Genomic DNA, 19,753 nt, shown 5'->3' on the forward strand with positions numbered 1-19,753 from the left:
AAGATTGGGCTGTTTGCAAGGCAGATGAATCTGGAGAGCACAACAGCCTAATCGCTTGCGCAGCAAGACCACGCCGTGCCTAGATAACTGGGGTTACTGTGCTTCCAGTTTCCAACAATATTCGGTTTCTGGCATGGCAACACGGTACGCAGAATGTGACTAACAGCTGGGAAGAGTAATTCTTCGTTGTTAATGCGCAGCTTCCCTGTCTCGGCAATCAGAAGAGAAATGTTCTATAAAGTTCCCGATCGACCGTTTTCTTGCTCTGCCGCAGACGAAAACAAAGTTGATAATATTGGTAGTGCATAAAATCTGTCCGAAGTGACAAATTCTTTTTTGCTTTCAAGTCGAGAACCATTTCCAAGTGTTCAAATAATCATCATGTAACGTCCCACCGGTGGAGACTAGCGGTACAGATTCCGTTTCACGTCTATCGAAACGGGCATCGCAGTCTGGGTTGATTTTTGATCACATTCGCGCTTATTCGACGACATCCATACAACAGAAGAAACAGCAACTCAGTACAGTAGAATATGCAATTACAACCAGCTAACAACAATCATCGAGATAAAACCATTTGATCAACTCAACTTCACCACCAATACAATTAGCAAACACCTCATTGTATTGGTGATGAACTATCAGAACCACATTTCGCTTTAAACCGTATTGTCAATGCATCAAATGGATTGACTACCACCACAAAATCAACCAACTGCACTGCGACCACTAAACATAATGATCGCCACGTCGTGACGTCTACACCGTAACCCTTTTCGACAATCAAGTGCGAGCTGTTTTCTACTGTGGGGGATACGGTGAGTAGGTGCTCATAGTGGTGTTTTCGCCTCTTCTACGGTCAGATCTGCAACAAATCGAGCGTTAATATCTTCCCTGGACTGTTACATGCATTTTCCTTAATAATGGGCACTTCTTCACTCAAAAGGCACATCTAATGCATACGGTAAATAATCAAGTATTAACGTACAACAAATCGTTACAATTGGTTGCAGTTGATGGTTATAGAAAGAGAAACTACTACCAAATGAATAAATTGAGCGTTTCATACTTGGTTTAGTCAGTTTTGAAGCATTTTCTATCAAAATAATGCAAATTAAGATGTAATAAAATTGTATTGGCCAAAATTGAAAAATATTGCACGAGGTTGCGCATTTTGAGCAAAGAATTTAACTCTGATAAAAAAAGTGCTCCATTTACTGAAAATCACGCATTTTTGATTCAGTTTTAAGAAAGTTGCGCATCGGCACCTTTACAGTATTTACAGTATGATCGGCGATGTGTCAACTTTTATAGTTATTTATTGAAAAAATACTGGATAATTTTCACTGAAATTATACCCAGTATTCTGATTTATCGATTCCTGTAGGAAAATGTAAAATTCATGAATGTAAAATCATGTTATTAATTTTGCCATAGCAAATTTTCAATTTTCTCAGCATACAACTGTTGCTCATTCTACTGACAATTGTTTGTAGTTTTTGTTTATTCTTTACGGCAACCTTTGACTTGAAAATTTGTGTTATATCTTAGTTTCAAGAGAAAAGTTAAAATTAACTGAATTGATGTAATCATTTTGAGAAAATGTGTATAGAAGTGGACAAACCAGAACAACCAAAAAAGTATAACAATTGCAGCCAGAGGGTGCTTGCTACGATGATCTACCGGGAACAGTCTCTCGAACTTAACAATTTGCTGAAATAGTAGCATTCGTTTAGACGGCTGTTAGTTTTAATTTTTGAATACTGCTATTGTTATGCTATTAAATATTGAAAAATATAGTTTGAGAAAGGATCATTGAAATTTATCATCGTCACATATCGCACGACAGAACCGAAAATGTTCTATGTTTTCTATTCTTTTCTTGAAAAAACTTCAAAGTTGATAGTTGGTTCTCTTGCATGTTGTTAATAGTTCGATTAGTCTAAATGTGAAACAACTGCTGGAACAGATTGGTGGAGAAGAAGCTGTTTTTGAACGGCCACAGCTTATACAAGCAACTTGGCTATTCAACAGTTCGGCACTGCTTTGATGATTGTAACAATTTTTCGGAACTCTTTTATGCAATAAATTTTCTTTAAGCACTATATGCATCCAGAGCATCTGCTTCAAAATACGACTTTTCGGTTAGTCTTTTGAAGTGACATTTTTTTCATCACTATTGTGAGATATTGATATTTGATTTTGAAATTTCTTCATATATCATTTGTTGAATTTATTTTTATATTTTTTTAACAATATCTAAATAATAAAAATAACATCTGAAATAAGTTTTGGAAAATAAAATTCAAAAATAACTACTTTAAAGTTGAATGTCATTTGAAGTTGCAATTATTTTATAGCCAAGCTGAAAGTTGTTCATATAGGTGCGACCGGAAAAAGCTGTCAATGTAGAAAATGAAGAATTTTTTTCCTGAGATAATTCACAAGGTGCCTGAATGACTGACGTGACAAAAGTTTGATATTCAGCGAATAGAATGGGCAGCTGTTCGCATAGAGGAAAAAATTCGCCATCTGAAACAGTTCATGCAGAAATGATGATCAATCAAAAATGTATAGCTTTGTTCCAGATGAAAAAGTTTAAATTGAATTCTTCTCTGAAAAGTAACACTGAAAAATTTCTGAACGACAGAAAACAGCCGCAAGCTTTTATGATGGCTAGACATGAATTAATTAATTGCACATATTTTCAAAAAATTTTCCCAACTTATCCACGAAAAATGACTAAGTACAGCGGCATTATTCCACCTTTCAGTAGTGAGTGTGCGTTTTTGAAATATGCCGCTTTATTCTACAATGAAATAGAAATTCAATGCGCAGTACACATTTATTTGATGATGCTTATTTCGATTTGCAAATATTTTTTTACCAGCACAATATTAGCTGGAATCGTAAAGCGTGTCATATGTGTGGAATAAATTTTCTTCATAATCCCCCCCCCCCCCAATGCAAAACAGCAACTACATGCAACCTGTAATTTATTACTGGAACACAGAAAAAAAAAACAAAAATATAACATAAAACACCAGAATGAAATTGCTTGAAATATATATATAATATTACTCAGAAGATCTGGTTGGAGTATATCAAGTGAAAATATATTTTTACAAGAATCAAATGTACGTTAAATAGAGGGATGATTTCCTGGCCCATGATTCAGCATGGCAGACTTTTGACTCTGCGTTGAATGAAGCTTGTTTCCATCATCACAATGAAAACAAAATATTTTGCTGCAAGAAAAAAAGGAAACTGCAAAACAAAAAATAACATGAAAAGTAATGTCATGACAAAACTTGTACAAGCAACTTTACACTGATGTTAATAATAAATACTTATTATAAATGGAATAATAACAAAAAAGATATACTTGGAAAATATCCTCAGTATATAAATAGATAAATAAATAAATATATATATATATATATGTATATGTATATGTTCGAGTATGTGTATGGTTGTGAAAGAGATTTTTATCATTATAAACGACGATGATAATAATGAAAATACAATGCTGGCATGTTGTAAACGACGAAACGGCAAGTCATACACGTTTGGTGTTGTTCCCAATCGCTTGAACAGAAGATTAACGCTGTGGAACAATCGAACTGCACGTCATTTAGGATTATTTTCTAAAAGTGAAAAAATTTACATTCTGAAGAAATAAATTTCCCATACAGGAAGTAAATACAGGCAAAGTGAGTAAGCGAAATTTACCGAAAATTGCATACTGAGGACTCAAGCTGAGTTCTGCTGACTTTCGCCCGGCGATTTTTTCCTGCAATGGAATCACCACTAAATATGGTATCCAATTTTACCGAACCGCCGCCTACACTGCTGCATTCGCTGTTCGCCCTAGTTTGACGTCCATCCGAAGAAGAACCTGGTGAAAGCATGGAATCGTTGGATATCTGAAAAACAAAACCATATTCATCGTGTAAAAAAGCACACCTTTTCAAAAAAAACATACCAAACTTTGATCACGTTCACGTTCACGTTCACGTTTGAATGTGCAGTGCTTCAATTCACTGGTCGCCTTGCGCTTGTTGCTTCTATAAAACAACAATAATAATCAAATATGATCAAATACCATACGTGCGTGGAAGTGGGAATAAAGAATTACTTTGCCGTTGATCGGCTCCCAATACTTTCGGCTAATCCTGAATCGGATGGCGAGTTTTTCAACAATCCAGCTTTGTGCATTCTGTCGATGAACAGGTCGTACATTTCTCTGGAGCAGAAATCAACTTGAATCCGAGCTTCGTATATTTTACTCCCTTTCATGCCCTGTCATGCCAAAATATCACATTATCATCAATGAACACAAAAACAACAAATCAACGCATCTTTTCTTTTCTTCTTTTTTTTACCTGTACGGCTTTTTGCGCCGCGTCAACATCGTCAAAAACTACAACCGCTTGATGCATCTGAGCATCGATGATCACATCAATGACACAACCATAAAATCCCAGTTTTCGACGGAGATAAACTTCAGTTACGTGCGTAGGCAAATCATCTATCCAAACCATGGTAGTGGGAACCGGCTTGCCAAATCCAACCTAGCAAAATAGTTTTATTTTAATTTATTTTCATTAAATTACAAAAATAATCATCGACAAGTACTTTGACTTTATTTCGACCAATGATTCCGTCAGTTTCCATGGCCAGAATTGCATTTACCACTGATACGATGTCGGCAAATTGAATGAAACAAAACGGAGCAGGAGTATCTCTATTTTTAATGTCCACATCCTGGAAAAATTCATACACCAATAATTAATTCATCAGTGTGAAATTCATCGACAATTTATTATTCAATAGAGCTGAATTACCAAAATTTCCCCAAATTGGTTAAAATGTTTCGTCAGATCCTCTTCTCTGAGCCGATTGTCCAAATTGCCAACGTACAAAGTGCGAGACGATTTCGGATGATAGCAGTCAACATCTCGAGCCAACGGCCGCTTTTCATTATCTTCGACGTCCATCTCGCTGCTGGCCAAAACCGCATTCAACGGTTTTCCAAAGAAAACTTCGTTCATTGCATTTTCCAAAGCCGCCTGCGCATCCACCTCTCTTGAACAAATATGGCAAACATCAACACCTACACGGGATATTTCATTTCCAACGTCTGTCTCACCTGCGAAAATGCACTATGGCGTAACGACTCGATCCGGAGCCGATCACTTTCACTTCGACCACTTTTCCATACTTTTTGAATTTGTGATACAATCCATCTTTGATGCTAGAATCGGACGAACGTGGCGGCAAATCCCTAACCATTATTGGGACACGCATTGCTTGAAAAACGCGCGGCCGTGGTTCCGAAGTGACCGTGCCTTCACTAACCGAAGGGGACTGTGTGCTGAAAATTAACATTCCAATGTTGTCAATAAAAGATTTCTGCGAAACGGAAACACACCTTTCATCTGGAGAACCGCCGTCACTTTGTACCGTCTCCGCTTGTTCAGATTCAGGAGAGGATGGAACTTCTTGCCGAGGCGGCGGAGGCGGGGCTGGAATACTAAAAACCACACAAATATTATACACACAATAAAACAACAAGCTCAACATATAAAGCAAAGTAGAATTCATCTCTCGTTCTTTTTTCTATGTGGAATAATATATGAAGCCAGATCTAAAAGAAAAAAAAACACCCAACTTTTCTATCAGAACACCCTCGTTTATCAACTTAGTCTATTTCTCAAAAAGTGTTTAATTAAAACATTTTGCCAAAATAAAAATACACCCACGAAGTTAGCCTATTTGAAATTACAAAAGAAAATATCTACTACCACTTAACTGTACAGTTTGCACTGATTAGTAAAAACAAACAGAAAAAATACGCTAAATATAGAGAGAAAAAAGAAACGAATTGCTCAATCAAATTCTCCACCATTGTCGACCATTATTGAAAACACTTTTTTTAATGCTAAAAAAAAGGTTTTTGATTACTTTTATCAACAAAAACAGATTTCGTCGTTGCAACCAACGTATGCAAAGCTAGAAAACAACCGGAACGTTCATTTATTTCACCTCGTAAAGTCAAAAGTACACGTTCAACACTGGCATTCGGTTCATTCAACGGTGGTTCAATTTGGCAAGGAGCAAAATGAAATCTCAGATAACAAAATACGCAAGTATCATTCCCTAGATCAGGGTGATTGGAAAACAGTGAAACTTGAGAGAGGGTAAATGATTAAATGAAGGCCGTAGCTGTTTATTTTTTCAACAGAGGGAAAAAATTTTCAGAAATTTCAGATTTCAGATAAAATTGAACCAATCACTGGTGAAAATAGTGCACCTCACGAACAAAATAATAATAATGATAATACACATAATGCCAGACGAACACATTGCCCATCGATCTAAAATCATTATAACGTAAATCAGGTGGGGGTAATTCTCTGCGCAGTAATTCTGTGTTTTGTACTCTGGGCTCATTGTCCACCGGCTGGTTTCTGAAATAGAATTAAAAGTATAACGTCGAACCTATGAAAAAAGATATCACAAGAAAACCAATTACGACTTTTAAAATACGAAGTCGTATAAAACAGCAAGCAAAAAAAATGAAAAGAAAAAAAATGCCAATCAACCTTATTTAAAAAATAAATTGTTGAAGCAAATAAAACTAATCAAACCAAAAACATGACAGTATTCTCGGTGGAAAAAAACAGCAGAAAAAAGATCAACAACTGGCTACATTACAAGCGAGCAACGATCAGAATACAACGCGGAATGTTTGAAAAGTGCCAAACTTCATTGCATCCGAAATCGCTCGCTCCGTCAGAAGCAATGTTGACCAAGAGAGCATCCAAAATATCTGCAATCAGAACTGGAAAATTAAGAACAGAAATGCCATATCACTGAAGCCTTAATTTGATAAAAGAAAATAAAACTACAAAACTGCTTTAACAAATGAATGCATGGACAAACAAAGAACAGAAAGAAAACTACTACCGGAACAAAAGATTTCGAAAGCAAAAATCAATACAGATGAGAAAAATAAATTCTGCAATAAAAAAAGAGTAATAAATGAACAATATTACCTCAAAATTACGGGTTGACGACCACATTTTCGAAAGAACGGATAATCGGGATCCACTTCAGGCCAAACTTGACGAAAAACGAGCGGTTCACTTTCCAGGTAGTGATCTCGCACCATCAGTCGTAAAACGGACAGCGAACTTCGATACGAGACGAAAATATCCGCGTACGGATCTGCCCGTAAAACAATGAACGACTCAATCAGCCCATATCTGAAAGTGAAACTGCGTTGAAAAGACCAAATTGAGAAAATTTCAAAAAACATTCGCTGACTCCAACAAGTAGTTGTACAACTCGACATCATCAAAAGACGTATAAATGTCCATCGCCTTGACGTGACGGCTGAAATACGGAGACAAGTCGGTAATTTCGGAATAATCATTTCGAGCCATGTGACGTGTATTTGGGTATTCGCGTTCTGAATCGCAGCTGTCGCTTTCGCAGCTCACCTCCAACGGCTCGCAAATGGTGCAATAATCTTCACCGGAACTTTCACTTTCGTGATCCGAATTGTTTTCTAAAGCGCAACGGGGTTCGCTCATAGTCTGAAAAAGAGAAAATTTTCATTCGACCTTCGGTCAACCACAAATGCCCACATCCCATGACGCTACAAGCGATCACAATGAGTTCACCGCCAATACTGACCTACCCCGAACAACGCAACTGACACCGTTAGGAAAACAATGATTTTACAGTAATTGATGTAAAAGTATTAATCAATTGAACTGATGCTTGTTTGTCAAAATAAGAACCGAAAACTTCGCAATAATAAAAAATATTGCATAATTTAATTTTAAAAAATGATTTTAAAATAAATTAAAATAAATTTCAATTTTTTAACTAAAAAATAACGTCACCAAACAAAAATTCTGAACGATCTGCGAAAAAAACAACTACATTTTTCATTTATAAAAATTATTTTTTATTTTTATTAAAAAATTTTAATTTTTAATATTTTATTTTAATATAATTTTTGCTGTTTTTCTACATTAAAAATACATGTCACTTTAACAATGATGACCTTTGTCTGACCTGTCAGTGCATGTTTTTTTGGGTAAAAAAAGGTGTAGCTGGGTAAAAGACAAACGAAACTCAGCAACCAGATGCAATCGAAACAAAGGAAAAGCGACCTCCGAACTTTTATTGTCATTGCATTGTTAAACACTGACAAAGGCAATTGTATTGTTCGGATATTGAACCATTTCGTACAAAACATGGGCATATATGTTTGATTCTAATCTTATCGTTTCATCAAACGTTGCAGATTATTTTGAAAATTTTAATATATTAAAAAAATTGGTAATGTCGGATGGAAACAATCGGTGTATGAATAAATATTCCAAATAATGACAGTTTCGAATAAAAGTTTCTAATGAAATTTTTCCATTAGCATTTTGTTCAATCAGAATCACGTCGTTGAAAATAAATTAACAACACACTGCAGATGTAGGGTTCAAAGATTTGGCACATTCACCACGTTCTGCCCGTTATCACTTTACATAAGTAAATAATTTCATCTTCAACATGTTCAACATTACAAATAACTATGCAAACAAATCATGTTATCGATTAATTTGAGTTTTGTTTTCATTTTATATCATCTTTCTCACTTAATAGTATATTAATCAGCAGAAGATAAATATTTGTCAAGTCAAAAATAACAATATAAAATAACTGTATATAGCCACGGCAATTTTGTTCAACGCGTTGAACAACTACTTCTCTCGATGTCGCTTATGCTAACTATATTATATATTAACTGTTATGTTGACCCGGAGGCGTTGGATGATTTAATACTGCCGTTATTCATATTTAATGTATCTTTTTTTGAAATACATTGAAAAACTGAGTTTGATTTTACATAAACTATTTAATAAAATATATTAATTTAACAAAGTGTTACTGACAACCAATAATCGCATTATATCGAACAAGAAGAAATTTAAGACGATTATAAATTATTTGAAAAATTTTCACAATGTTAATCATTTTACTATTTATTATTTACAAACTCAATGTGGTTGTTTTTGAAAAATTCAACGGACAAAATTGGTATGAAATGAACCAGTTCTTAGAGATCATTTGAAGATCAATTGTTAAATAAGATGTATACATTCCACCATTGGTTAAGAAAATTATTGTGTAAATAGTTCGGAGTAGGACTACAAAATTTTTTTTCTAGAAAATCTGTTGTACAGTTGATGTCAACAAGTGCGCAGAAAAGGAAGGTGAATAACGGAAGTGAAGTTGATAAATTAAATATGAGACCAAGACATTGCAAAAACGAAGATATAAATTATTCCAAAGAATTTGTCATTTCAATGCTGATGAACACTGGGGAATAACGATATCCGGTAATGTGTATGCATGTATATTTTATCTTTTCAATAAATCACTTTACATTAACTGACGTGGTCGATTTGAGACTTGAAAAATCTAGTATTGGTGACACATACTGGCCAGTTAGTTATTGAAATTTAGTTGGTTTAAAAAATAATCTATGAAATAATGGCACAAACTATTTTTTTTATCACCAACTGATTCTTAACGTCTAGTTGTATAAGGAATGATAGAATTTAAGAAATGTATACCTTTCAACTTTGATTTCACAAAAAGAAAATCTTTTCACCTTGTCAGTTTTAGAAAGTAGTTTGATGAGAAAAAAATTTGTATTCTATTAATTTAAAATAAAATAAAATTTACAAAAATGCATTTTTAAAAAACTGAAGATATGCAATTTTCATCATTCAAACAGCAATGATAAATTGCCTTTTTATTAACGTTAATTCCGCTTTATGCTATGAACGCTTTCATTTGATTTAAATATTTGCTGATGATATTGTTGTAATTTTAATTTTTTTTATTTTTAAAACAATCTATTTAATATGGAATATATTTGAAAAATATGAATAAATTAATGAGTGAAATAGAAAGTTATTATAAAAAGAAATTTCAAATCAATAATTGCATGATTAAAACTTCCTCATCGGATGGTAGAACAGCAGAACAAGAAGGCAATACGCATGTGTATAGGAAAGTGAAAGTAAAAAAAAATGAAATTATTGTTTATTTGTTTGTTTGTTTGTTTGTGTGTATAAGCAGTATGTTGAGCATAATGTGATCATTAGATACCTACTATCGACTAGCTGTGTTGATTTGATTTGGTTTTCTATTTCGGCCAGTTTTGACCTAACATGGAAAATGTAGCACTGCGTGGCTTCTTCCATTGTAGTCAATTAGGAATTGATTTCGCATGATTATTCTCACTCTTGTAGACTGGCACTTTAGTTTGAAAGCTTTCTGCCAGACCGCCCGATTAGCGGTGATTCGTTAGGGATTTGTCCATTTGAAATATGGACAAATCAATACAACTCAGTGACCATAAGAGTGAAATGCGGATAAGCGCTCAGTTAGTCTGGATGATGCCTTCAGAATACATGCTGATATTGTCGATAACTTTACTTCATTGAAAAATCATCTTCAATACTACTGTTTCATATCATACGGTTGTATTTCACTGCAAATTTTTTAAATTTTTTTCAATCATCCATTTTCCACTCATAAATTTGCTTTCAATGGCTAACATTTATGGAAGTAACCATTCTACTGATGTTCCACAAAGTGAATCTTCAAATACTACTTCATTACCAGGTGGTAAAGTTTGCTTTCCATATTGTAAATATTATTTCTAAATCAAAAATTAAAAAAAATATGCATTGTGCAATTTTTTTCAGTATATATGCTTATATTTATTTAATAATTATACTACAGTACATGGAGAAAGGTAGCAGCTTTGAAGTGAGTCAGTAAAAATTCTTCTTGCTTGCTGAACGCTGGGAAATTTTTACAATTATAAAATTTTCATTCTAAATTTATTTCATGTGAACAAAAATTTCATTATAAAAATATATAGAAATTCTTTTCAAGTATTGTAAAATTGAAACTTGAACTGTCATAGTGAATAGATGCTCAAGAAGGCTTAAACTTTTGTTCGAAACGAACTTTTCAGAATCAATTACAATTTTTGAATGAAAATTATTCAATTTTTTTTCTTCTTTTTATTGAAATAAAATGATGAATGATTATTTTTGCTGATGCATTAAAAAGAAGAATAAGAAAAAGTCATTATTTATAAATTTGTCACAAACATATGGTTAGACGGAATATTCAAAGAGATAAAACAGTGATAGGTAAACTAATTTCCACCCAAAGCGACGCTAATTGAATGAAGAATAATTTAATTTCCTAATTGTATTATTTTTTCCATTATGTGAAACTCAAAAATGGACATACGAAAAAAAAGAGGCATTAATTTTAATGGAATATCCAAATCAGTGCTGTTTTGAATTTGATGGAAATTTGAAATAGTTGTTATGTTTTGTGTTTTACATTTATAATGAAATGAATTTAAAATTTTTTAAATAAAAATGTTTTCGAAAATATCAAAGCTATCATTATAACAAGCTGTTGACGATTTATTATTTTTAAATATCGATATATTAAATTTTATCAACGTAATTTTGTTGTCATACAGATATTTATTTATTTACATGTATACACAACAGAACGTGACAAAATATTTAAATTCACTTTTCAAAAAGAATTTCACCATATTTTCTGGCATTTTTCATTATCACATTTTAAAATCAGTTCTTTGATGTAAAAGAGATGGATTAGACGAAAGCTTGTTGAAAAAATCGATTTGATCTGATTTTCTGATAAAGAAATTTTCAACTATTCATTCTTCTAGTTTACGTCTTGGTAGGCAAATAACTGTCAAAGATGTAAATAAGCTGATATTGATTTATAATCAGTAGGACGGATAAGAAATTTGTAGAAACTGCCGAAGAATGTCGTGGGTATAAATTATTGATGAAATAAATTTTAATAAATCCAGACATTTTCGTACTTTCTTTCGACCAAATTGCTTTTTCTTCAAACATCAATTTATCATCATTGTTCAATTTAATAAATTTGATTGCCATGAAATGAAATGTAGAAATCAAAAGCTGAATTGAAATGATTTTTTTTATTTAAATTTATTCTCACAAATTATTATATTATTTGGCCTTGTGCAAGCAAAAGTAAAAGCGTAACAAATTGTCGTTCTTCTCACATTCAATTTTATTTATCACATTGATTGTCCAACAATGGCATGTTGAAAAATTCGTTTCAGTTATGAAAAGTTTCAATTAAATTGTTCAGGATGGCAAATTTATTCATCACGTAGCATTTTAACTTATTTTATTTTTAAAAAAAAATCTCTTCAGATGTTTTGACAGAAATCAAGAATCTTTTGGCAGCTTTGAGTGTATTCGTTTTGGCCATGACAATTGTCACTCTCGCGGCACTTCAGTTGAAGTATTTGAAAATTGAAAATTTGCATATTTTACTGTTTTCATTCGTGTTCGTTGTGGACATTTTCAGATTTTGCATTTATCGCATGAAACGGAATCGTCGTCAAAAACCAACTCAAGGATATCCAAATACGTCAGAACCTCTGAAAAATATGAACATATCTGCAATTTCTGAATCTGTTGTGGTAAATTTGCTCGTTTGTTCGATTATTATGGAGAGAAAAAAAAGTGGTTAATTTAAATTTTTAGAAAAGCCCGAAGAAAATTAACTTTTTAGCCAAATTGGATGAATTTGAAATTTTAACTCCTCTGACACCGAATACAACTCAGACAAATTTTGTAGCACTGTTACCACCAACTGTTCCGTACAATCGATCGCCCGGGAGGATAACTTTATTTCCTTTGAGTTGTTCTTTGAGGCGGGTGAATTTGAATCGAATCTACTGTTCACCGGATAGACCGGATATAGTATTTAGTCTGTACGATTCGATGAAAGCTTTCAACGGAACTACGGGTGGAAATGATGAACTGGACTTGATTTCCGTTGATAGAGTAAGTTTCAAATGTCGTAAGCACTCATCTTTTTATTTTTTTTACCTTTCATTCAATATATATATATGGAATTGCTTTATGAAATTTTATTTTAGACATCATATGCATCTGTAGTGGACAAAAATAATCCAACTGATAATAAACGTGGAATATCGGAATTAACAGAACAATGTGTCGTCAATGAAAAGAAAAAATCACAACAACACTGTGCTGATTCCGATGCATATCCATCTTCTGTATCTTCAATAACAACGGATGATGATATACCTTCACTGTCAAAATCTTCAGGTAGAGAAGATTCGGAAAATGTGAGCTTCAGCGCAACTGAATACACTTCTGACAAAAGTTTGCATAATCGTCTATATCAAATAAACAAAAATAATAAAACTATCAATAATAATAATATCAATGACAGCGCTAGTAGTCCAAGTGGAAGCAGCATGCGAGATAGCATTTCTGGTGCTGATACAACGGATTCTTTGAGCGATAATGTTTTCGATGAACATGAAGATCTGACCAAATTCAATGATACAAATTCTGAAGTGCGTGTACCTTCTTCAGGCGTTAATCCATTTTATGGAATTCGAACAAAAAACATCTATTCAGAAAATAATGGAAATATATCTTCTACGTATGATAGTTTTTCATTGCGATTGACAAATTTGGATAAAATTGTCGAAGAAACGGAATCTGAAACGGATAATTCACGACCAACTTATCGTATGGAAGAACAAATAATTCCAATTTCATTATCCCATTATGAAAAATGATCATTTCTAATTTTAACTGTATGCCTTACAGTGTTGTGTAAATTGAAAAATTTTTTTACTCTACTAATAATAAGTGTAGTGTTTTGGTATAATTTATATTTAGAGTGTTTTTCATTAAATCATCAATGATTAAAATTGAATTTTAAACAAAATGTGAAAAAAAAATTTTTTTTTAATTTTGTACGTAAAAAATATCAATAATAAAAATGAAAAATTCATAAAATCTTTTAATCATAAAAGTTAAATTGTGTATAAATAAAGAAAAAATCTGCACTAATAGTAGTACGTTTCAATATTAGCATAAAATAAATTCAATTTATCATAGTCAAATATTTGTTCAGATGTTGGTGTTTTATTTTAACGTATTTCGAAACAGTTTTACCAACATCTGTAGTTTATTTACAGAATAAGAAGAATGCAAAATAAATGTACACAGTGCCGTTTTTATTTCTTTATTTTTTACAACAAATTCCTTTATTATTCATCAATTGAATGTATAATTTGACTATCAGTGGAATATTTCTTTCGTCATTGTTGTTGTTTTTGTTCAAATTTCTGATAATATTCGATGGAATATTAATCGATTCCAATACAATTGCTACTACCAGCATTACTCATCGTACTGTACAACAAACAATTTCAAATGTACACTTGAAATGTAAATAATGAGAAAAAAATAGCAACATTTATCATTGGAAGAAGAAGATATTGATAAGATAAAGATAAAAATAAAGAAAAAAAAACTGAGAAAGAATTTTTTCAAAAAATGTACGAAAGGGAAAAAATTATTAAATTTTGTTCTGGTCAAATGTTGTATTCATTTTGATCGAATTGAATTGAAGCGTTGACCTATTTTTCCACTACAACTATTTCAATTTTACAAAATATACTGTAAATTATGACAAATGATTGGTTGAATAGAAATGGAATTTTTATTTGTTTTATTTTTGATACGATAAAATTATTTCAATTAGCAATTTGAAATGAAAGAATTGTTGCGAAGAAGAATTTCTGATTGTTTTACAAATTGGAGGGGAGAAAATTTGTGGAAAATTAATTTTCTGTCAGAAATTTGTAATTTTGAAAATTTTTGCAAAATTTGAAAAATGCATTTCCGCTAATAAAACTGCATCGAAACGTCGAACAGTCGCGCTGTCTTTCTTTTTCTTTTTCGCCTATTCTTGACATGCTTTGAAAATTTTCAACAATTCTAACCAGCCAAACGAACAAATATACCAAAAATTATGACCCGTCAAACTTTTTCTTTTTTTTTATTTCTCGTCGAAAGAATAAATCTCAACGTCCGTTGGATAAAACCGACGTCAAAAAGAACAGATCAAATTACGACATTCCTGAAAATCGGGCAAGTTGAAAAAAAAAATTTGTTCTTTTTTATTTCAATATTAATATTTTCAATATTTCAAATTCTGTCATATTTGTTTGTTGTTTCAAGGGTGGAATGGAATCGCAAGGTGCTGCCGATCGCAGCGCCACTTTTTTTTCTCTTTTCTTTTCTCTGGTCGGGTCGAGAGAAGAGAAAAACAAGAAAGGGAAAGGACGGGCAGAATTTATTCAAATTTTTATTGATCCGAATTCTCGCCACTATGCAAATTTTCAAACCAACCTACGGAGTAGTAGATTTATTTGATTTGTCGAGTTGGTGTTTCTGTTCAACTGGCATTCCAGCAAATGGAAGAATGTCCATATTCGACGAGTGGAGTTGGAAAATTTCGAAAAGGGAGAAAAAGAAAAAGAAAAAGAAAACTTCCTCCTCCTTGCCAACTTCAAGCACATTCTACAAATTGTTACAGTAATTTATTTATTTATTTATTTATTTGTGTTGTATTTATTGAAAAAAATTTTTTTTTCATTTTAATTTCACCGAAATTATTGTAATATTTTAGTCAGTTTGTTGTTGTTTGAATTTTTATTTTCGCCAATGAAGAAAAATAAGGTGGAAAATTTCCGAGAAACGGAAACAAGAAACACAAGAAGAAGAAGAAGAAGAAGCGAGCTAGCTGTAAAATTGCTAACGCAAATTCAGTCATCCGAAAATTTTGTTTGCGTCATCATTTATCGCAAGTTCATTTCCTGGTTGAAAAGGCAGACGGTTCAATCCGGTTTTGCCAAAAGCAGATAAATGCACGACGGTCCGTAACCCATGGCAACCAGCTAGTGTTGGAAAATTTTTCCTGCGACGTTCACGATGATGAACTGAAAAATTTGAAAAAGTAATAAATTTTACACTTTTCAATAAGAAAGTAATATATTATTCGAACAATAACAACAACAACAACAACAAATAATAATAATAATAATAATTCGCTTTTGCTCTCTCTCTTTATTTCTTATCTATCTTCATTTACATTCAAATTTTTAATCGTACACATTCCAACACGATATGCTTGTCTTGTTATCGTAAATTGAACAATGACAAAATTTTAAAATGTTTGTTTTTTCAAAAAAAATAATATTTTTTAAATTAATTCAAATTTTCAATTGTTTCCACTGATAATTTTGTCGTTGTTGTCGTTTGTCGGAAAAATTCGACGACCGACAAACGAAATTTCTCCTATTTTCCACTCGGCGGCATCGAAAATGTTTACCTTTTTCTCCACAATGTCGGAGACAAAAACGAAAAGAAGAAGAAGAAGAAGAAAAAAATCCCCGTCCAATTTTGCAAACAAGCGAAATAAATTTCAAACGCAACACAATTCTTTTCGATGCTCTGTGCGTATATTTGGCAAATTTTTTCCGTCATCCAAACTGTTTTCGTTCTTCTTTTTTTTTCTACAGACGATGACGAAAAAAGAAACCACCCTTTCTTTATGCAAATTTTTTTTTCGTAAACAAAAAATTGTAAACCCATTTTCAAAATACCGTAGCTTATCGAATTTTATGAAAGCGAATTTTTTTTCTGTTTTGTTTTTTTTTCTAATCTTATCTATACTGTAATTTTTGTAAAAGATGCAACATGTTGGATTTGCTACTGCATTTTTACTGTTTCAATGTGACATCAGTCGACTTGGGATGAAAATTATTCAACATATATGTATAATATGATTATTAGTATTAGTATTATTCTATTTGAAATTTTGTATTTGTAGTATTTTTCGAATCGACTTTGAATTATATTTTGAACGTTGCAGAAATGTTGATAGAAATTTGTTGTCGCGTTTAGCTGAGCAGTCAGAAAGCTTCGACGACTAGCCGCGCTTTCCTATTGGTCAACTGGTTCGTGCGCCTACGTGCGATCTCTCTCCGTATATAAATTCAAGCTAAGCGCTGGCTTTCTTCATTCTTCCTCGTCTTCTCTTCTGGTCGGTCGTTTCTGACATTTTCTCTTCTTCTTCTTCTTCTTCTTCCTATTATTATTCCACTTCTGCTTTTCATTCGTCGCTTCAAATTGCGCCTACTGTTGCAGAGAAATCTCTTTTCGCTCACATCAAAATTTATACTTACCATACAACCATACATACATAATTCGAAGCTGATTTCTACACATACATGCGAAGTTGAAATGAGTATGAAAAACTTTTCTCTTCCCTTTCGTCATAATTATTTAAAATTTATATAATTTTCAAATTTTAAAATTCTTCCCCCCCCCCCTTCGAAAAAAATTGAAACTCTCAAATTCATCATTGGGTATTTCTTTTTTTTTCTTCTCTAATTAAAATAAGAATTTTTTTAAAGTATAAAGTTCAAATAAGAATAATTTCGTTCCAATTGGTCGAATTTTTGCATTTTTACGTACAAAAATTTTCGCCGTCGTTAAAATCAATAAAAATCGCTTCGCAAAATAAACACAAAATTAAAATTGCACATTTCGGCATTTCTGTCTACTAGTAGCATTTCTATCTTGTTGCTAATTGTGACAAAATTATTGCCGTTTAATTTGTTTGTTTGTTTGTTTGTTGCGTGTTGAATTAAGAGATGAAAGTGACAGTGGTGAACATGTGAATTCGATGCTTTCAGACTGTATAATTTTGTTAATATTTTCTCATTTTTTTGTTCAATTTTAGTTAACAATGGGAAAAAGAAAGAATTCCCAATCTGAACAGGATAAATCTTCTCTTCCTACTTCCGGTACTGAGAAACCGAGTACAAAGCCGCCACCACCACCACCGGCAGCCATAGCAGCAGCAGCGGCCGCAATAGCAGCGGCGGCGGCAACGGCAGGGGGAGATGACTTATGTAAGAATTTGCTTGAACAAGCAGAACTGAAATCTACAGACAAGACACATTTAAATAAATGACATTCAACTTTTCACATTTTAAACGAAAAAAGTAATTGTACAATTTTTGCTTATTTGAATTAGATACGAAATCAAAAATATATGGGGAGGTTGTAAAACAACTACGCGACGGGGCTTCACCGAGTACGGTGTTCCAGATGTCGAACGAGCCTCAACCAGTATGAATTGCATCGGTTAAATTGTGCGACCAATTGATTCAACTGATCTTGACTAATTTTAAGCTTGATCTACGGAAAAAAACCGATAAAGACCGACTGTGCACTAATGCATCAACGAGTTCTTCTTCATCGCGAGCGAACAAAGACTCTGTCCGAAAACCCCGCACTGCTAGAAAACGTTTATTCATTTATTATTATTTTACATTTTAAAATTTCATTTTTTCAACGTTGTCGGTGAATAATTTCAGGCAAATCCACTGAATTACCATCCACGTCTTCTACATGTTCGTCACAGCCACAAATTCCACTTTCTCATTTTTTTAAAACGACACCGCGCTCTCCTGAAATCCCTGATTCGCCACAGATCAGCAGTTCAGAGTAAAGCATCCGTTTTTATACAAATTAATTTCCACGAAATAATATTATTTTTATTATTACTATTGCTTTCATTCCTATTCTAGAGCAATTTCGAATGTTGAGAAAAATGCTACCGCTTCCATTTTATACAGCTTGTTGCAGAAGGGCAAAAGTCCTAGTAGCACTGTGAGTATTTCGTCATTCTGTTTCAAGACACCAAAGACAAATACCTTATACGAAAGGGTCATTCAATTTGTACAAATATTTCAGCTAATGAAAGTGATTTATTAATTGTAAAATTATCAATTTCCCTATACTTTTCAGTATCATTTTTACATTATTCAAATTGAAAAAAACATTTCAATTATTGTCAATATTTTCAAAACCATTAGAAAAATATGTATTTTATACAATTCTGTGAATGCACAATTTCAGATGCCTGCTGCCTCGAATCCAAGCAGCTCCGTTTTTCCTAAGAATGACAATTATCCACTGGTGAATCCGCATCAAACTGGAAATCAACGCACTGACGTTAGCTTAGCACAGCAAGCACTGGTGAACAATCAACAAGTATATTTTACATGAATTAGAAAAATATTAAATTCTATTCGCACACTTGTATTCATTTTAAATGTCCAGATAATTTTAGAAAACATGCCGACTTGTTTTTTTTAATATAACTTTAAATTATTATTAGTATATTCAAAACCATTAGAATAATATGCATTTTATACAATTGCGTGAATGCACAATTTCAGATGCCTGCTCCTTCCAATTCTGAACCCTTCCATGTCTCCTCAAAATGACAGTTATCAACTGGTGAACCTGCTTCAATTTTATAAATTCCACGTAATGAATATACTTTAGAAAATCAAGCACCGGTGAACAATCAAAAAGTATATTCTAACTGAATTGTAACAATATTAAATTGAATTTGCCCACTTGAAGTCATTTTTTTTTGCTTTTAATTTGTCTCAACATGCCGAATTGTTTTTTATTATTATTTATAAATTATTATTAAAATTTTCAAAACCACTGATCAAATATTGTATTTTATACAATTCCGTGAATGCACTATTTCATATGCCTGCTCCCTCTACTCCTAACTCCCCCATTTCTTCTAACATTGACACTACTCCAATGGTTAACCCGCATCACACAGAAAAACATCTCACTGACAATGTCATAATACATCATTGACTGATGAATGCTCTGTAATATATATATACACGTAATTACAAAAT

At 32.6% G+C, this 19,753-nt stretch overlaps 6 protein-coding genes across 6 annotated transcripts; 4 read left to right on the forward strand and 2 right to left on the reverse strand.

Moving 5' to 3' along the window:
* Positions 1-955: 955 nt before the first annotated feature.
* On the forward strand, positions 956-2,050 carry Tsp_09691 (hypothetical protein). Its single transcript, XM_003374308.1, is given in 6 exon segments — positions 956-1,019; positions 1,251-1,313; positions 1,600-1,640; positions 1,656-1,691; positions 1,801-1,866; positions 1,907-2,050. 6 exon segments carry the CDS (start codon positions 956-958, stop codon positions 2,048-2,050), a joined length of 414 nt encoding a protein of 137 aa, XP_003374356.1.
* Positions 2,051-3,494: 1,444 nt separating this feature from the next.
* On the reverse strand, positions 3,495-7,965 carry Tsp_09690 (putative RNA recognition motif protein). The gene is made up of 15 exons (XM_003374309.1): positions 7,912-7,965; positions 7,354-7,604; positions 7,073-7,271; positions 6,771-6,835; positions 6,366-6,473; positions 5,968-6,131; positions 5,435-5,528; positions 5,153-5,377; positions 4,848-5,088; positions 4,639-4,767; positions 4,386-4,574; positions 4,139-4,302; positions 3,986-4,067; positions 3,747-3,926; positions 3,495-3,647 (listed from the first exon to the last, which is right to left on the reverse strand). The coding sequence occupies exons 1-15, from the start codon at positions 7,963-7,965 to the stop codon at positions 3,495-3,497; spliced, it is 2,298 nt and encodes a 765-aa protein (XP_003374357.1).
* Positions 7,966-12,385: 4,420 nt separating this feature from the next.
* Tsp_09689 (hypothetical protein) lies at positions 12,386-13,738 on the forward strand. Its single transcript, XM_003374310.1, has 5 exons — positions 12,386-12,420; positions 12,487-12,601; positions 12,666-12,968; positions 13,064-13,256; positions 13,530-13,738. The coding sequence occupies exons 1-5, from the start codon at positions 12,386-12,388 to the stop codon at positions 13,736-13,738; spliced, it is 855 nt and encodes a 284-aa protein (XP_003374358.1).
* Positions 13,739-15,782: 2,044 nt separating this feature from the next.
* On the reverse strand, positions 15,783-17,243 carry Tsp_09688 (conserved hypothetical protein). Its single transcript, XM_003374311.1, has 2 exons — positions 17,201-17,243; positions 15,783-15,952 (listed from the first exon to the last, which is right to left on the reverse strand). The coding sequence occupies exons 1-2, from the start codon at positions 17,241-17,243 to the stop codon at positions 15,783-15,785; spliced, it is 213 nt and encodes a 70-aa protein (XP_003374359.1).
* Positions 17,244-18,131: 888 nt separating this feature from the next.
* Tsp_09687 (conserved hypothetical protein) lies at positions 18,132-19,224 on the forward strand. Its single transcript, XM_003374312.1, has 7 exons — positions 18,132-18,152; positions 18,216-18,330; positions 18,401-18,530; positions 18,614-18,752; positions 18,945-19,079; positions 19,159-19,173; positions 19,207-19,224. The coding sequence occupies exons 1-7, from the start codon at positions 18,132-18,134 to the stop codon at positions 19,222-19,224; spliced, it is 573 nt and encodes a 190-aa protein (XP_003374360.1).
* Positions 19,225-19,592: 368 nt separating this feature from the next.
* Tsp_09686a (conserved hypothetical protein) lies at positions 19,593-19,652 on the forward strand (the record flags this gene model as incomplete). Its single annotated transcript, XM_003374313.1, has 1 exon — positions 19,593-19,652. A coding segment is annotated over exon 1 (60 nt), but the record flags the coding sequence as incomplete, so codon positions are not given.
* Positions 19,653-19,753: the final 101 nt, after the last annotated feature.

The sequence above is a fragment of the Trichinella spiralis genome (genome assembly GCF_000181795.1).
Source record: "Trichinella spiralis strain ISS 195 chromosome Unknown Scfld6, whole genome shotgun sequence".
Lineage (NCBI taxonomy): Eukaryota > Metazoa > Nematoda > Enoplea > Trichinellida > Trichinellidae > Trichinella > Trichinella spiralis.

Bases quoted from the DNA above. Each gene is read 5' to 3' on its own strand.
- Tsp_09691 (XM_003374308.1), top strand. From the start codon at position 956: ATGCATACGGTAAATAATCAAGTATTAACGTACAACAAATCGTTACAA. The intron at 1,314-1,599 runs GTTATTTATTGA...AATCATTTTGAG, and splicing joins GCGATGTGTCAACTTTTATA to AAAATGTGTATAGAAGTGGA. The intron at 1,867-1,906 runs GTTTTCTATTCT...CAAAGTTGATAG, and splicing joins CAGAACCGAAAATGTTCTAT to TTGGTTCTCTTGCATGTTGT.
- Tsp_09687 (XM_003374312.1), top strand. From the start codon at position 18,132: ATGTCGAACGAGCCTCAACCA. The intron at 18,331-18,400 runs GTTTATTCATTT...GAATAATTTCAG, and splicing joins ACCCCGCACTGCTAGAAAAC to GCAAATCCACTGAATTACCA. The intron at 18,753-18,944 runs GTCATTCAATTT...GCACAATTTCAG, and splicing joins CAAATACCTTATACGAAAGG to ATGCCTGCTGCCTCGAATCC.
- Tsp_09690 (XM_003374309.1), bottom strand. From the start codon at position 7,965: ATGAAAAATGTAGTTGTTTTTTTCGCAGATCGTTCAGAATTTTTGTTT. The intron at 5,089-5,152 runs GTGAGACAGACG...TATTTGTTCAAG, and splicing joins GCCATAGTGCATTTTCGCAG to AGAGGTGGATGCGCAGGCGG. The intron at 4,575-4,638 runs GTACTTGTCGAT...CTATTTTGCTAG, and splicing joins TTGGTCGAAATAAAGTCAAA to GTTGGATTTGGCAAGCCGGT.
- Tsp_09688 (XM_003374311.1), bottom strand. From the start codon at position 17,243: ATGTGTAGAAATCAGCTTCGAATTATGTATGTATGGTTGTATG. The intron at 15,953-17,200 runs GTAAGTATAAAT...CAAATTTTTCAG, and splicing joins TATGTATGTATGGTTGTATG to TTCATCATCGTGAACGTCGC.
- Tsp_09689 (XM_003374310.1), top strand. From the start codon at position 12,386: ATGACAATTGTCACTCTCGCGGCACTTCAGTTGAA. The intron at 12,421-12,486 runs GTATTTGAAAAT...GGACATTTTCAG, and splicing joins CTCGCGGCACTTCAGTTGAA to ATTTTGCATTTATCGCATGA. The intron at 13,257-13,529 runs GTAGAGAAGATT...TACCTTCTTCAG, and splicing joins TTCACTGTCAAAATCTTCAG to GCGTTAATCCATTTTATGGA.